Raw genomic sequence first — 15,884 nt, 5'->3', positions numbered from 1 at the left:
GTGATATCCTAATACTTTCTACTGTCTAGTGGGGTGTTGGTGACAGGCTGACAGCTATAGTGATATCCTAATACTTTCTACTGTCTAGTGGGGTGTTGGTGACAGGCTGACAGCTAGTGATAGCCTAATTAATACTTCCGCAAAACGCAGCGGTGTGCAACCACCTTTAATGTATAAATCCCGGCAATAAAAACATTCCTGCGATCTCATCACACTCTTATCTCCACTCCTCCGACACGTCTAAAATAAACAAAATAAAAGATCAGGAAAAGCAATTTAAACAAAAGCAAAAAACAAACAAGTTATCATCTCTTAAAAAGACTCATATAGCACTCATCTTTTAACTTAAGCATTCACCCATGCATTCAGTGGATTCGTCCGGGTCTCGTCGCCTCTCGTGTCCACTAGCAGCGCTCACCTTTTCCAGGGAGTTGTTTCGTGGGGGCTTTTTTTTGTATGTGTGTTTCATAAAAATGTTTGTGTTGAATCTCCCCCACACTTCCACTCACTGCTGCCGGCCAAAGACTGTTGGTCGTCCCCCTCTCTCTCTGACCGGTGAGAGGCATAGCGCAGCGGCTGCTAGCTGTTTGACCCGTTGAGAATTCCCTCCAATTTTTTTAAGAGTGTCCGAACGGATAGGGTCCATGTTGTACACCCTGGAAGGAGGGGGGAGGGAATGAAAACAAAAAGTTAAATAAATTAACACTTTTGGTGCCGCTGAATCTTTCAGAATAATGGCGTTAAGAGTGCCAAGCAGATGAGGGAGCTTTTATTCTGAAAACACCCGCCTTCCCTTGCCCCCCCCCCCCCCCCCCCCAAAACCGGGAAACGAAATCACCCATTTCTACATCGCTAGTGTAAGTCTGAGCTCTCTTTAGAAGCGTTAATATTGTAGTCATGCATCAAGTCAGAAATTAGTCCAGAACATCCACGTTTAGAGAAAATAGGTTTTTTTAAACAAGGACGTGAATGGTCTGTAACTCTGAGAGTGTACAGATGGAACCAAATGACCCTTACAGGTCTGTAACCGAGTGTACAGTTGGAACCAAATGGACCCTTACAGGTCTGTAACTCTGAGAGTCTGTAACGTGCTACGACCAACCAGGGAAAGTCCCCTGTGTCAGGTGAAAAGAAGCGGCTTTGCAGTGAAGGAAATATGTGGTCAGTCCGTTGCTTTCCCCAGGTTGGCAGAGGGAGTGTGGCACCCAAGATTACATTAGATAGTTGACACTGGGTGAAAAAAAATGGGGTTACAAAATCATGGGATCAAAAAGGTATTAAGAAAAAATAAAGAATACGGCACCGAGTGGACCTGTGACAATTTGGTTCGAGATCTGATTATTTCCGAGATTGCAAAGACCAGACGAGGAATCCATGATTGGACGCTGGTGTTTTACCTTCAAAATCAGCCTGGCAGGCAGTGGCAGCTGGCTTGCCTTGCAGTATGGTACGCTACGCAATACGCACGCATTGCATAGTTCAACGTTTTTATTATTCTTTTAAGCTGCAGCCTGCAGTAATCTTATCCTAAACCAGCCTAAAACATTGCACAAGTTAAACAGCAATTCATTCCTTCACCAGTGCAGAGCGTGGCAGTCGCGCCGCACACACGGTCACACAGTAGTACGGGTCTTCTCAGATCCACTCGGGTATTACACTAAATCATGATCAACAGACCGAGTTCTGCGGGAAATACGGGTGATTCTGTGATTATGATGAAACACAGATCTAACCCGTGCGGGTCTCGGGTCCTCTCGGGTATTTTCGGAATCGGGGTCCCGTGTGGAGCTCTACTCACGAGCTTGCGCACAAAGCTGACATTACTGCGCATGCGAGACGACGCAAAATGCTTCACAGATGCCCCGTCTGTCAAACTTTTCCAACCTGGAAGAAGGGAGTATGTGCTGGGTGAGAAACTCAATAACAAGTGAATGGGAGGCGATTTCCATTTCTCTATTATTTTTTAACTCTATGGTCTTATAAAATAGAAAAGACTATTTTTGGACCATAATGCTTATAGAGCGCCGAAGTCCTGACGTCACTCGCTCGTCCCCTCGATTCCCCTGGTTCACGGAAGTAATTTTTCTATGGAGAATAACAGAGAAATCATCTTAAAATCTTTTCATATAAGCGTTGTGGTCCAAAAATAAACAAGCCGCCTCTGCGTTATTGTCAGGGAGGTGTCTCTGTATCGTTTGCGACCGTCAGTCACTCATATATGAGTCTGTTTCTAGCGAAAATGTAACTAATTCAGTAGCAGTAACAAGTCAGTCAGTTGATTCTTCATATCCATAGGAGTGAAGTGTCCTGGATGATTTGTTTATTTTTCAAACACAGTTCTTATATGAGGCGGTCTAAAATCCCCCTATGGGGATTACAATGCAAATAAAAAGTACATGAACCTGTGGATTTGCGCCTTCTACCGATATTGACGTCAGACTTCGGTGCTCTATATGGGACGATTTTAAGAAACCCAATGTTATTCTCCATAGAGAAAAACTTCCGTGACTCAGGGGATGAACGAGTGACTAGTCTGGGAGGCATTCCATTTGGGGTTTATGATCCGGTCGGGAGCGGATGATAACTTACGTCAGGTTGTAGTCATCAGGCCGGAAACCCCAAACCGGAATCAGAATTACCCAAAATAATTCCCAGCCATCAAGGGCATCATAATTATGGCCTACTCAACAAAAGCCTTGATGTGGTGTGTGAAGTTTCTTCAAGTACTTCTTGGAATAGTTAATTTGGTATCTATTCTTCCAACTAGCGACTGAAACAAACAGGGGGACCAAAAACGAAGCAACGCCGGGATGATATTTTTGTTATCGTCCGGTCTAAACCACACCTAGACCGGATGTTGTGATAATCCTCCCTACTATAGAGTGTGCTGACCATATAAGGAGTTCCTCCCTGTCCCCAGTTAACCCCTGGGGTAAAAAAAACCTTAGGCCGTCATCCAATCAGGATAGAGAGGGGTAGAGAGGGGCCTTCCGCCAATCATGATCGAGCAGGGGCGGGCCTTGGTGTGTGTGCTGTTGGCCTGTCGCGTGTCCGCCCCCACTGTAGAGCGTGCATGTGCACATCTTGTTACCGGGGCGGACTGGGTTTTTTTCCAAATCACTGAATGCTCCTTTAAGAAATGCAGATGTTTAACAATAATGTAACTCTTGAGAGCGTAATATGAAACCAAAAGGACCCGTATACGGGTCCATTTGGTTACCTTACCAACTCTCTATCATTTAGCTGGAGACCACCTGGAACCTCCTCAAGGACCACTGGTTGAGAACCACTGCTATAGAGTCTCACCTGGTTGTTAGCTACTACTGATAGGTTGCTCTCATGTAGACTGTTTGACGATATGGTCACTGAATTGTGTGAGAGTCCGTTCTGCTGCGTCTGGAGGTGGTTAAGGCTGCCGGGGTCCCAGTGCTGTTCGTGTTCTCCGGGGTCCGGGTGGTGGTCCCCCGGGTGCCTGCTCTTCTGCGGGGAGGCGAAGGGGTTGTAGTCGCCCTCCATGGCGCGGTGCGGCTGGGTGTTGAACTCGGCCTGGAAGGAGGACAGCTGCTGCGTCACGCCCAGGAGACCTCCCACCTCCACGCTGAGGATCACCCAGATCACATCTGACAACCAGAGAGAGAGAGAGAGAGAGAGAGAGAGAGAGAGAACAAGGATAATGAATGTGTACACGCGGTTTCGGGTGACAATAAACTCCATCCACAGGTCTCTAGTACCTACCTCCGTAGAAGAGTCCCGTAGCGGTGCACATCCTCCACTGGCCCTGGAACATGCCGGGCGCCACGGGGCTGTGCATCTGCACGCTGACGTCGGCCATCTCCTGGGGGTCCAGGGAGCGCACCGTCACCATGTTCACGTGGCCGAACTGGTCCCCTCCCACGTACTTCAGGCACACTCCGGGAGGCCACGATTCCGGGCCTGATACACAAGAGACACAAGTTCATAAGCCTTTTGTTTGTTTGGAGCGGCGCTAACCCCCTCCAACAAGTGGCTTTTTTATGTGTATGGGTAAAGTACATTGACACGAGAAATCTCATCATTGACACAGAATGAGTCAATAAACAGTACAATAGAGTACATTTTGGCAAATCTTTTGGAGGCGCTAGCCACACGTGTCGCTGTGTTGCTCATTCCACAAACGCCCGATCCTTACAAGCTATACCTCGTTGTAAAAAAATAAACGATTCAAATTATATAAAATACAATGCAAATTGGTATTATTACCCCCTTATGGCTATTGGCATATTTGACGTAATGAATCAATAAATCCCTTATGGCCATTTGACGTAATGGACGTAATCTTTAATTCCCTGTAATCGGGGGCTTAATGTAGCAAAATGTAGCAACATTTAGCTTGTTTGGCTAACGGCCGATGTAATCTACCTAAAACTGGCCGAAATCCTCGCGTGCACGCTCTCGCACGCACGTGTGCGGTCTTTATGTGCATCGCTGCGTAAAATGTGATCTTTGGGGCTTGATTAGGGTTTAATTTGACTTAGTTATAAAAATAAACGATGATAGCTTAGCATCCCGGAGAACTGACAACACAACAAAGTGAAAAAAGCTAGCGGATGTTGTGATCCGTTAAACCGGAAGTGATATCGCCAGATTCGCTCTATTTGGTCAAAATCGGCATAATGGTGAAGTTACCGCCACTATCAGGGCTGAGTATAATACTATAGGATTGCCGTGTTAAAATGAGATATAGTGTGTATGTCACGGATTGTTCTATTGGCATTAAAATGACGAATTAAACAAATGAATAGTGCAGGTAGAAGGCACAATCCACTGTTAACCCATTTTGGGAGGAAACCCCTTTTGGTGTTAGCATTATGTTATGCTTTAGCTATTGAAAAATAGCAGATCTACAAGCTCGTAGCGCGCCACTCGTAGATCTGCTATTTTTGGAAAATCGAAGAACGACTGACATAGAAACATAGCTTTTTCAGAAAACTGTCAGGATGTAGAAGACATTTATAGAATCTGATCTCAGGTCAAAATGGGTTAATTATGGTGGCCATAAGCCAGTTAAAGTGGAGAAATAATGGACCATATATATATATATATATATATATATATATATAAACCCATTTAGACCTGAGGCCGATTCTAAAAAAACGGCTTCTAAATCCTAACTGAACAACCTATGTTTCTATGTCAGTGGTGCTCAACCTTTTTCATGTCAAGGACCCCCAGAATGATCTGTATTTGGCTGCGGACCCCCAATTGAATATATGTAGTTCCAGGGACCCCCCCAGAAGCAAAGATTTGAGTTGAGATCTACAAGCTCATAGTGCGGCACCGAGCTTGTAGATCTGCTATTTTTCAATAGCTAATGTATAACATAATGCTTAAAATAAGGGGTTCCCGTCCAGAATGGGTTAAAAAAACAGTACCTGTGTTTTGTATCCTCCATGTCTTGGTGAAGGTGGTGTCGGGGGGAACCGACTCTCCCTCGCCGATCGTCACGTCCTCCACAAACGACATGCAGGGAGCGTTGACGTTGGGGCTCTCAAAGTCGTAGTACGCCCCTATGGCGGCCTGCAGGTTCCTTTAAGAGATCAATGCAATTATATAGTCAATAAATACGTTTATATAATCGATACATTTATGTAATCAATGCGATCAGCCTGCAGGTTCCTTTAACAGATCAATACATTTATATAGTCAATACATTTATAATAATCAATACATTTTATTATCAATACGCTTCTATATCGGCCTGCTGGTTCCTTTTAAGAGATCAATACTTTTATATAACCAATACGTTTATATAATGATTATTATAATCAATACGTAAAACAAGAACCTAGCGTCAGACTAAACTAGGGCCCAACTGTAATGGATTGTATATATATATTTGTATTTTTTTTTTTAAAAGAGTAGTTTGGAGTGACACAGACACACCAACACTACTACCAGCACCATTGGCATCACAGTTTGGCACAGACAAAATAGGATGCATTTTAAATAAACTTCCACACAAGAGACAAGGAGGCCTGACTGAGTTACATCGCCGATAGGTATGTTATACAGACACATATCTGTAGACATTTCACCGTCACAATATGACCCGATATGCCAAATGAGACCGGTGGCCGATAAATCAGTCGGGCACTAGTCTACAAAATGTCTTCTAAATCCTAACGATTTTCTTAAAACCCTATGATTCTATATCAGTGGTTCTCAAACTATTTCATGTCAAAGACCCCCAGAATTATCTGTTTTTGGCCACGAACCCTCATCTGAAAATATGTTGTTCCAGGCAGGGACCCCCCCCCCCCCCCACACACACAGCAAGCAAATATTTGAGTTAAAAACATTTGCCTTGAAAGGATTTATTCAAAGATTTGCACCACATTTTCACGATTTTTCAAAAAAAAAATCGTCTCAGGTCACACCTGTAGTAGGCACGGATAACATGATGCTCACGGCAGCAGCAAAGCAACACGTGTTTGAGAACAGGCCAAATACACAAAGCAGCGTTTTTATTTTTAGGTTGGGCGATAATATAGTAGGCTACATAATCATCACGTGAGTGCTCCTGAGTTGACATTCAAGCCACCAGCAGCAGCACGGCAGTCCGTGCCAACCAAGCACTTACAGAGTGTCGTAGTAGGGTGAGCTGTAAACGCTTTAAATACTAGCTGCCAGTGGTCTGTTACAAGTAAAAGTCCGGAATTTAAAAATGTACTTAAGTACTAAAGTATTGGTATGAAAATCTACTTGGAAGTATACCAAGAGTAGAAAGTACTGATTATGCAGAATGTCCCGTTTGAAGAGTTTTCAAATGTATACAAAAGTATTTTGAAAATAGCCGATCTACAAGCTCACAACTGTGAGTGAGCTCACATTTGTGAGCTTGTAGATTGGCCGAAATGTATATACCGCCTAAAGTGGTTAAACATGTATGCTTTGCTTTGTAATAAAAATCAAAAGTAACAAGTAAATAAATAATATTGTAGTGGAGTAAAAAGTAGCCTATAATATTTGCCTCTGAGATGTAGTGGAGTAGAAGCAAAAGTACTGACAATTGGAAATACGGCCAGTAAAGTAAAAGTACCTAAACATTGTATTTAAGTACAGTATTGAATAAATGTACTTTACGTTATTTTACACTGACTGAATACTGCTGCTGTGTGTTCCAAAAGCTTTACACCAAACTTGACCAAAGTTATCTAATATCTATCCTTGCTAACCCATTTGGGGTGGGAACCCCTTTTGGTGTTTTAAGCATTATGTTATACTTTAGCTATTGAAAAATAGCAGATCTACAAGCTCATAGCGTGACACTCGGTGCCACGGTTCTTGTATTCTTTATTTTGTTTTACTGAGATTTGTTTAGATAAGTTTAGGGTTTAGGCATAGTTTTACTGACGTTAAGTTTAGGTATAGGGTTAGGTTTAAAACGTTTAAGCATGCTTACTAAGGTTACTTTACGAATACCAGGCCGCGCAGTTCTGCCGGCTGTTTTTGCTTAAAAGGTATATTCCGTTTGGTTGTGATAATCGTCTAATAATCTCGGGCGTCTCCCTAGGGAGGTCCTCGACGCACGTCCCACTGGGAGGAGGCCCCGGGGCAGACCAAGGGTGCACTCACACGGTTCATGCAATTCTCTGTGCTCGTTGGGTGTTGTGTCATGGCCGCCCAGCGGCCCAATGCATTTCCAATGGAGGTCACATGGTTTGACCCAACATTGTGTTGTGTGAGGGGGAGGGGCGCAGTCGTCCGCCCCTCCCCCTCACACAACACAATGTTGGGTCAAACCATGTGACCTCCATTGGCAATACATTGGGCGGCCATGACACAACACAACATGCATCCAACGAGCATCCAACGAGCAGAGAATTGCATGAAAGGTGTGAGCTCAGCCTAAGGCGCAGTTGGAGGAAATACATCGACTCACTGGCCTTGGAACGTCTCGGAATCCCCCAGGAGGAAGTCACTAATGTTGCTCTGGAGAGGGAAGTCTGGAGCACTCTGGTGGAGCTGTTGCCCCACGACCCAACTACGGATAAGCGGTTGAAGATGGATGGATGGATGGAATCGTCTAATGGCAATTATTTGAGATAATTAATTGCCATAAGTTATTATCGTCATTATTTCCGTTGACAAAATGTTCATACGTTAAAATAGCTGATCTACAAGCTTTATAGATCAGCTAGCCTATTTTTTGTTAACCTTTAAGTATACAAATCACACTTGTGTGAAGTGAGGGGCGCTCTTGGCTCTTATCATACATCACATTCCGTGCTCAACCAATTAAAATCATCACAAATGTCATTCCGGTCAATCAAACTTTGCGTCCTCACTTTTGTCTTCAATGTTTGTGTTTACACAAACACAAAAAGCATGGGCATAGGAGCCCCTCAAAATTCATGAATATCCCAGTAATATATTTGTATATTTCAGGTATTTGTCAACAGAAATGTATTCTTTGTTCAAAATATTCAATGCCAAAAACTATTACATTAAATCTGAATTATTTGTGCTATAATGAATTGTCATGTTGTAGTCATTTTTTGTAGTCATCAGACAGGAACCATCATCTGGAACGTCCTTTCCCTCAAACCGGAAGAATAACAATAAAAGCTCTCGTAACCTGTGGCTTTTATTGAGAAAATCGTTTTGAGGGAAAAGGAAGTTCTAGATTGATGGTCCTGCCTGATGACTACAATGACTACAACATGACGATGACGTAGCGATATCATCCGCTCTCGACCGGATCATAAACCCTAAAGGGAATGCTGCCCAGGCTACACAGGCACAAGCGTGTTGTTACGTAATAATGACGTCATGGGGAGTCCTCTCTTAACAGATCGATTCTCCTGGGATGTTCTCGTTTAATAGAATAAGAGTTTAATTTCACATGCGAAGCCACCAGATCCTTAAACAATAAGATTAAAAAAATAGCATTGGAAAAATCCCTTTTTTAAATGAGAGCACTCGGCCATTTATTTATTCATAAAAATATATAGTCGGTTTGTTTTGCTGGCATAGAGTAGATTTTAACATGTACAACAACTGATCTACAAGCTACCCAACGCGTAGCCTAGCTGGTAGATCACTTGTCGTCCGCCACTATAATAACATATAGTCACAATGAATATAAACGTATTAAACGTATCGGATATTGTGACGTGAACAACAGTCCAAAAACAACAAAACCACCAAGCCTCCAGAGAAGGCCCACGGCCCGACCGACGATCCCCGGCCCTCACCAGTTGCTCATGTCCAGGAAGAAGGCGCATCCCGCCGGGTTGAGCTGGAAGCCCAGCAGCCTCTGGAACTCCTGGATGAGGATGTCCTTGTCGGTGGTTCCCAGGCAGCTGAACCTCTGCATGAGCTCCTGGTCCAGGTCCGGGTCCAGATCCATGGCCTCCATCTCTTCTCTTCCTCCCCCCGCCGGGACAGAGGCGACTCGCAGCGGCCTAACTTCACTACTTTAGTCCGAGGCCTGACTGGCCTGGCGGCGGCGCGGGTCTCTGGTCGGATCTTCTTCGTCTGTTGACACTGGTGGTCATAATAACAAAACGTAACAACAACGGAATGGCGTCATGTCACGTGCCCACTGTTGCCAGATTACGTGAGACTGCGAGAGAAGTAAGCGGCCGGAACAAGATCAAGAGTCCGACAACATTATTGCAGCCGAGAAGATCTTGTACCTAAATACCTACACCTGGTTTTAGATTGATATGGATCGATTGATTGATTGAAATTATGATATGATATGATATGATTATGATATGATATAGTACTTTATTGTCAGTTTGCACTGAAATTTGTTTTGCGACCCAGCGCAGCGGCCTTGTATGCAACACATAGCCTACACACATTTGATTTGACATAACTGTAACAGGGAGACCTGTCTACACAGTTCTGTGTCCACGCCCTAATTGCTCAGCTGCAAGTGGTCACTGATTATCCCCTCCCCTATATAAAGCCAGGTACTCAGTTAGTTATTTCTGCTTGACTATCGGTATGCACTGACTTGTGTGAGCAAGGTAGGCATTGGGTTGTTTTTATGTTAAACCACTGTTCAGATTATTGTGTTTTATTGTGTATTATTTTAATGAGCCTAATCCTAATGTTCCTCAGGTGCCCTCCTCATAGGCCTCAGTGTTGAGGACCAAGAGTCTGTTTGTATGTAACCCAATTAGGGCCAAAACCGCACTTCTCTGGAGGTATGTTCTGGTGCAGGAGCTTGTAGATCGGCCATTTTCAAAGTAATGTTTGTATATGACTTTATATTGTGGTTTTATTCATTTTTGTACTCATTCGGGTTGTTCATTTTGTACTTGCAGAGTAGGCTATAGGCTGGTGTACCAGGCTTTGTGTAGCCTATAGGCCTACAGCAACATGCTCCATCCATGAGTCCCCTGCCATGTCTTCCATGAGCCTCCTGCCATGTCTTCTATAGTCTCTGCCATGTACCAGACCTTAATTGCTGAGGTAAAACAATATGCATTTTAATCATGTTTTGATGTATGATTATGGTACATGGTGGGAATGTTTTGTTTTGTTTTATAGGCTTAGTCCTTGCTGTGCTTGCCCCTTTTCTAGACTTGAATTTATCTTTTTGTTTTGTATTTTACTTTTGTTTGATAACCCAACTGCCACTACATTGTTACTCCTTCAACTGCCAATTAGCTTTTAATTGACACTAATTGCCACTTAATCGGTCATTCAACGGCTAATTAGTTATTAATTGACACTAATTGTTTTCTTGTGGTGTTCAGGAGGCAACGTCGTACTGTGGAGGAGACTTATCTGGAGGGCTCTTCCCCCTCTTCCTCACTGCATGCTGTGTGTTTGTTAGAGTGCACCTAACCCACCTGCTGTGGGATCGAACCCTCACCCCACTAACTTCTTCCTCTTCTCCCCCTAGCCTAGTCGATTGTTGACCCCTGCTTATCCTTTTAAAATATTACATTGTACTGTATAACTTGATTGAATTAAACTAAACTAATATTTTATCCTTGTTACAATAAATCAAAAGTGATTATCTTGAGAAACACCTCTGCTCCTATGATTACACCAAACCTGTGTTGCACTTTATACTTTTAGTCTAGTAGCCAGCCCATAGAGCCCCATTGTGAACCCGGACATGTTGAGTACACCAATGTTTAGTATGGATCCCCAGCATGTAGAAACTGCCGGATGCTAACTTGCATATGTTGAGCAATTTTCATAATTGGCATAATATGTGACCATACCAATTACAACGTATAGAAGGCAAAATATTCAACATTTCATCATGCTTTATGTCGCATGTGAAACTAGGGGGCTTTGCATGATGCTGAATCCATTCCAAGCATTAGTTTTGCAAAAAAAAACCTCATTGGGCTAAAAACGGCCAATGCCGTCATCACAAATCGATGTCAGCACATTTGGTCAAGTGGGCATGGCCGTTTTAAGCCCAATGAGTGTTTTTTTTTTGTTGCTAAACTAATGCTTGGAATGGATTCAGCATCATGAAAACCCCCTAGTTTGACACATTACATGCTAGATAAAGCATGATGACATTTTGAATATTTTGCCTTCTATAGGTTGTTAATGGTATGGTCACATATTATGAAAATTGCTCAATATATGCAAGTTAGCATCCGGCAGTTTCTACATGCTGGGGACCCATACTCAACATTTCTAACATAAAACGTTGGTGTACTCAACATGTCCGGGTTCACTTTTTGGCTACTAGGCTATTTTGCACTTTAATTGATGTCCTTGGGTTAAATCCCCAAGGTGGTGTACACGAAGAATATATGTGTGTATTTCCGGGTTACATAACGCAGGACAAAAAAGAAAATACAGTTACATACAGTAGAAACATATGGGCAGAGAGCCATGTCCACAGCTGGCTCAGTCTAGTCCTGACCAAAATCCTGATTAAGCCTCAGAGTCGACTGATGGACAAAAGACCTTCCTTCAGTCTGACCTTATTGTAGCTCCTAATCCAGACAACAGTCTTGTCAAAACTTGACTATTGTAATTCGCTCCTTACTGGCCTACCGGCATGTGCACTTAAGCCTCTCCAATTGATCCAAAATGCCGCAGCTCGTCTGGTCTTCAACCAGCCAAAATAATACAAAACTCTGATGCTGGCATTCAAAGCAACCAAAGGTATGGCTCACCCATATCTTGCAACCATGATTGAACCCTACAAACCCTCCCGCGCACTCAGATCAGCCAACGCAGGAAAGCTGGAAGTACCCTCACTAAAAACGCCGGGACAACGCTCCACACGTCCCAAACTCTTCTCCCTTCTGGCCCCAAAACTGTGGAATGCACTCCCCGTTGCAATCAGAACTGCAGCATCACTCCCAATCTTCCGCCGTAGTCTGAAGACCCACCTTTTCAGACTCCATCATGGCCCATAGCACTTATCCTACCCCCTTAGATAGCATTTGAAACAGACTTATAGCATGTCATGTAGACAGCACAATAATTGCATTGTATGTAGTCATAGCACATCATAGAACATATGTATAGCATAGTATAGTATATATGTATAGTTAATATGTATAGTGTCGTCATATATAGATATGTTATAGTTACGTTCTTAGCTTACGCAGGTTTCTTGATAAATGCATTTTATATATGATGTATTTCCATACTTTTGTTCTTGCCTAATGTAAGTCGCTCTGGATTAAGAGCGTCTGATAAATGCCTAAATTGTAAATTGTAAATTGTAATTGTATGCTGGAACAACATATCCCCTGAAGGCAGCATAGGCCTAACCTGACTCCGCCAGATGGGGCAGCAGAGAGTACACAGGGTTCCCGGGAACCCAGTGTATACTCTCTGCTGCCCCATCTGGCGGTCAGGTTAGCATAGGCCTACTCCATGCAAAACATGGCTAGTATTAGAGGTGATATTCCTTGATAACCTTAGGATGGTGACATGCTGTTATCATACGTGGATGTATAAGGGCCGATTTTCATAAGCCTCTGAATTTGTTACAAATGTTTAGTTGTTGCAGCAGTTGTGATCTTTAAGGCTACAGACAAACATCCTCCTACAGTACTGAAGAACATTCATAATAACAGAAGTGAAAAACAAAAGAATCAGTCTACTAGCACCAAAGGATCTTAAAACGGCAAAGGAAATGGATTATTTTCTTTGTTTTCTTACACACTCAATCTGATCTTTCCATGACAGGAGATGTTCTATTTTCTACTCCTAGGTATTTATATGAACCTGGTTAATCTTCATTATGAATAGTGATGGGGGATCTGTTAGCCCCTTTCGGCACGCTCTGTTAAGCTTTTCTGAAGTTCGGACACGCTTACCCCAGGGTGCCTGAGTACACTCTCCATGGGACACAGATGTACATACCCTCCGTTCACGCCGTGCGGCGCTCTGCTTGAGTGTTGGTGAGATGTTTCAAAGATGCATAAAGCGACTATAGGAGACAACGGATACGTCTGAGAAATCGCATTAATTAATGTTTTTTTTAAAGTTTTGGCTGCTCTGAAATTCTCTCTTCCTCACTTCCCATGTCCCGCCTCCCACGACACAACAGCATTATAAACATCCTGCATGTACGCGGTCGGCCAATCAGAGGCAGTAACTAGGATGCGCAACTAGCCAGTCTCGGTGCGGGAGGCGGTACAATGGGAAGTCAATAATGAAGTCAAGGAAGTGAGTAAGAGAATTTCAGGGCAGCCAAAACATCAAAAAAAGTTAAAAAATACTTAACGGCATCGGCGCTTAATGCGATTTCTCCCACGTTTCCGTTGTCTGCTATAGCCGCTTTATGCATCTTTGAAACATCTCACCAACACTCAAGCGGAGCGCCGCACAGCGTGAGCGGAGGGTATGTACTCTCCCATGGAGAGTGGAATAAGTACTCAGGGACCCTGGGGTAAGCGTGTCCGAACTTCAGAAAAACTTAACCGAGGGTACCGAAAGGGGCTAGGGGATCTGTGTGGTGCACCAAAAATAATCTCTTCTGTCTTTTTTGTGTTAATGATATCATGTGAATCATATTTCACAGTATGTAGAATGGGTACAGTTCAAACAGCCCAGCCTTTTTCCCATAGGCCTACTGTACATTTTTTCTGATATATTTTTATGATATCATAAAAAGAAAGTAAAAAAGGGACAATCATATGATTTCCTGTTTTTCATAGAAGTGTATATTTGTAGGCTACGGTCCTCATTCACAACGGTGTTTACGCTCATAAAGTGACGTTACGTGAGCGGAGCGTGAGCGGACAGGCATTTACGTGGATTCCCACATTACGTGGGAATTCATGAACTTGAACGTGAACTTGACGGTGACGTTGGTTTGTCGGAAACTCCGCTAAAAGCTGCGCCAGCTCAGAGGTTCGTGTACGGCTTGCGTAGATTTATTCAGAAGGCTTTAGTCTTCATGCTGAATCAATTAAAAGTCCCCAAATCTCAGATAAAATATGTAGGCATGTGTCCAAAACATTGGTCAGCACATAAAAAAATGATAGCTTATATAAAAGCCAAGTATCACTTGTATGCCTAAATGCATGCATTCTAGAGGCAGGTTAGCATAGAGTCCCATACAGAAACTGCCCCTGCAAGCCCGACACCTTTTTATTTATTTATTAGGATATTTCTAGCATGCGCGATTGCGCTGCTCACTTGACAGCTTTCTACTCGCAGTGCAACGCGTTGTGAGCTTGTAGATCGGCTCTCGCAGTCTCGCGGACTCGCGCTGCATGTTAAAAAACAAACTCATCACAATTATAATAAGAACATACACTTATCTGCATTCTGCACTGTACGAATCCAACGTTGTTTAGTGTAGTAATGCCTGCAGTAGGCCTATTTAAATTGTTTTGTTCTTATGGAGCTCCTTTGAGTCAGTCTGACCGACGGTGTGTGTGTGTGTGTGTGTGTGTGTGTGTGTGGGGGGGGGGGGGGGGGGGGGGGCTGGGACAGCAGCATGCTAGTAGCATGATAGTTTTAAGCGAGCTCACCTTAATTAATTATAATATGGGCAACTGTAGCTAGGCTGTAGGCTACTACATTGATCTCATCATGAGATCAATCAAGTTTGGTGCCAAATGTCCCGTGAATCATTTTAATATGACGACATGAAATTAACCTGCACTTAGGCTGACAAAGAGGATATAGGCTACCCGCCGTATATGGTTGAAAATGTATATATATGCCTACGTGTCCGTCCATGATCAGAACAAATCCATTCTCCACATGGCATTCAGACAGATGACAGTGAATTAAAAGCTAGTCTATAAAAATGAGTTTTAAGTAGAGATTTAAAATGTGGAACTGACTCAGCGAGCCTGATGCGGAAAGGATACACTCGGCGATACGCACAAATGAAGTGATTACACCTGGTTCCCTGAATAACACGGGACTTAACCGTAGCGTGATCGGACGGATTTTCCGCTATCTATACGCATGACCTTTACGCTTCCGTTACACTGTGGCGTATTTCTCCTTTGTGAATGAGGACCTACGTCTTTAAATTGAACTTAAAACAGGGAACCTTGATGTAAACAAGTAGGCCTATATCTCTGCTGTGAAGAAACCACCTAACTCCAAAATGTTCATTTTCAGGAAATGAAAAATATACATTTTTCAGGAACTTTAGAAAACCTTATAGGCCTAGGCCTATTTTGAAAACAAAGTAGGCTAATACTGCCTCATCAAAGTTGGTGTTGTGACTTTATACATTCTACGTCATTAGCCTACTTCCATGAGAGGGGAAGAGGTAGCCGCAATTTGCAATTCTAGATTTTTTTAAATAATGGGATTCATCTAGAGTTGCAATACCTTCCATTGACTCCCCATTCATCCAATTTGCTTTTGCGATCTGCTTGTATTGAACAACGTTAAACTCACCAACATTGCAGCTCTAGGCCAAG

The 15,884-nt window shown here is 43.2% G+C and overlaps 1 protein-coding gene and 1 long non-coding RNA gene across 2 annotated transcripts; one reads left to right on the top strand and one right to left on the bottom strand.

Moving 5' to 3' along the window:
* Positions 1–262: 262 nt before the first annotated feature.
* Positions 263–9,610, bottom strand: LOC306937276 (protein ILRUN-like). Its single transcript, XM_079520942.1, has 5 exons — positions 9,237–9,610; positions 5,412–5,566; positions 3,736–3,933; positions 3,307–3,620; positions 263–656 (listed from the first exon to the last, which is right to left on the bottom strand). Exons 1-5 carry the CDS (start codon positions 9,398–9,400, stop codon positions 618–620), a joined length of 870 nt encoding a protein of 289 aa, XP_079377068.1. The 5' UTR covers positions 9,401–9,610; the 3' UTR covers positions 263–617.
* Positions 9,611–9,982: 372 nt separating this feature from the next.
* Positions 9,983–11,026, top strand: LOC306914026. Its single transcript, XR_013788633.1, has 4 exons — positions 9,983–10,019; positions 10,114–10,199; positions 10,320–10,467; positions 10,755–11,026. It is a non-coding gene; the product is annotated as an uncharacterized lncRNA (long non-coding RNA).
* Positions 11,027–15,884: the final 4,858 nt, after the last annotated feature.

Source organism: Electrona antarctica, assembly GCF_951216825.1.
Source record: "Electrona antarctica genome assembly, chromosome: 2".
Taxonomy (NCBI): Eukaryota; Metazoa; Chordata; class Actinopteri; order Myctophiformes; family Myctophidae; genus Electrona; species Electrona antarctica.
The sequence above is the reverse complement of the archived record's forward strand: the minus strand, read 5'-3'. Positions and strand labels throughout refer to the sequence as shown.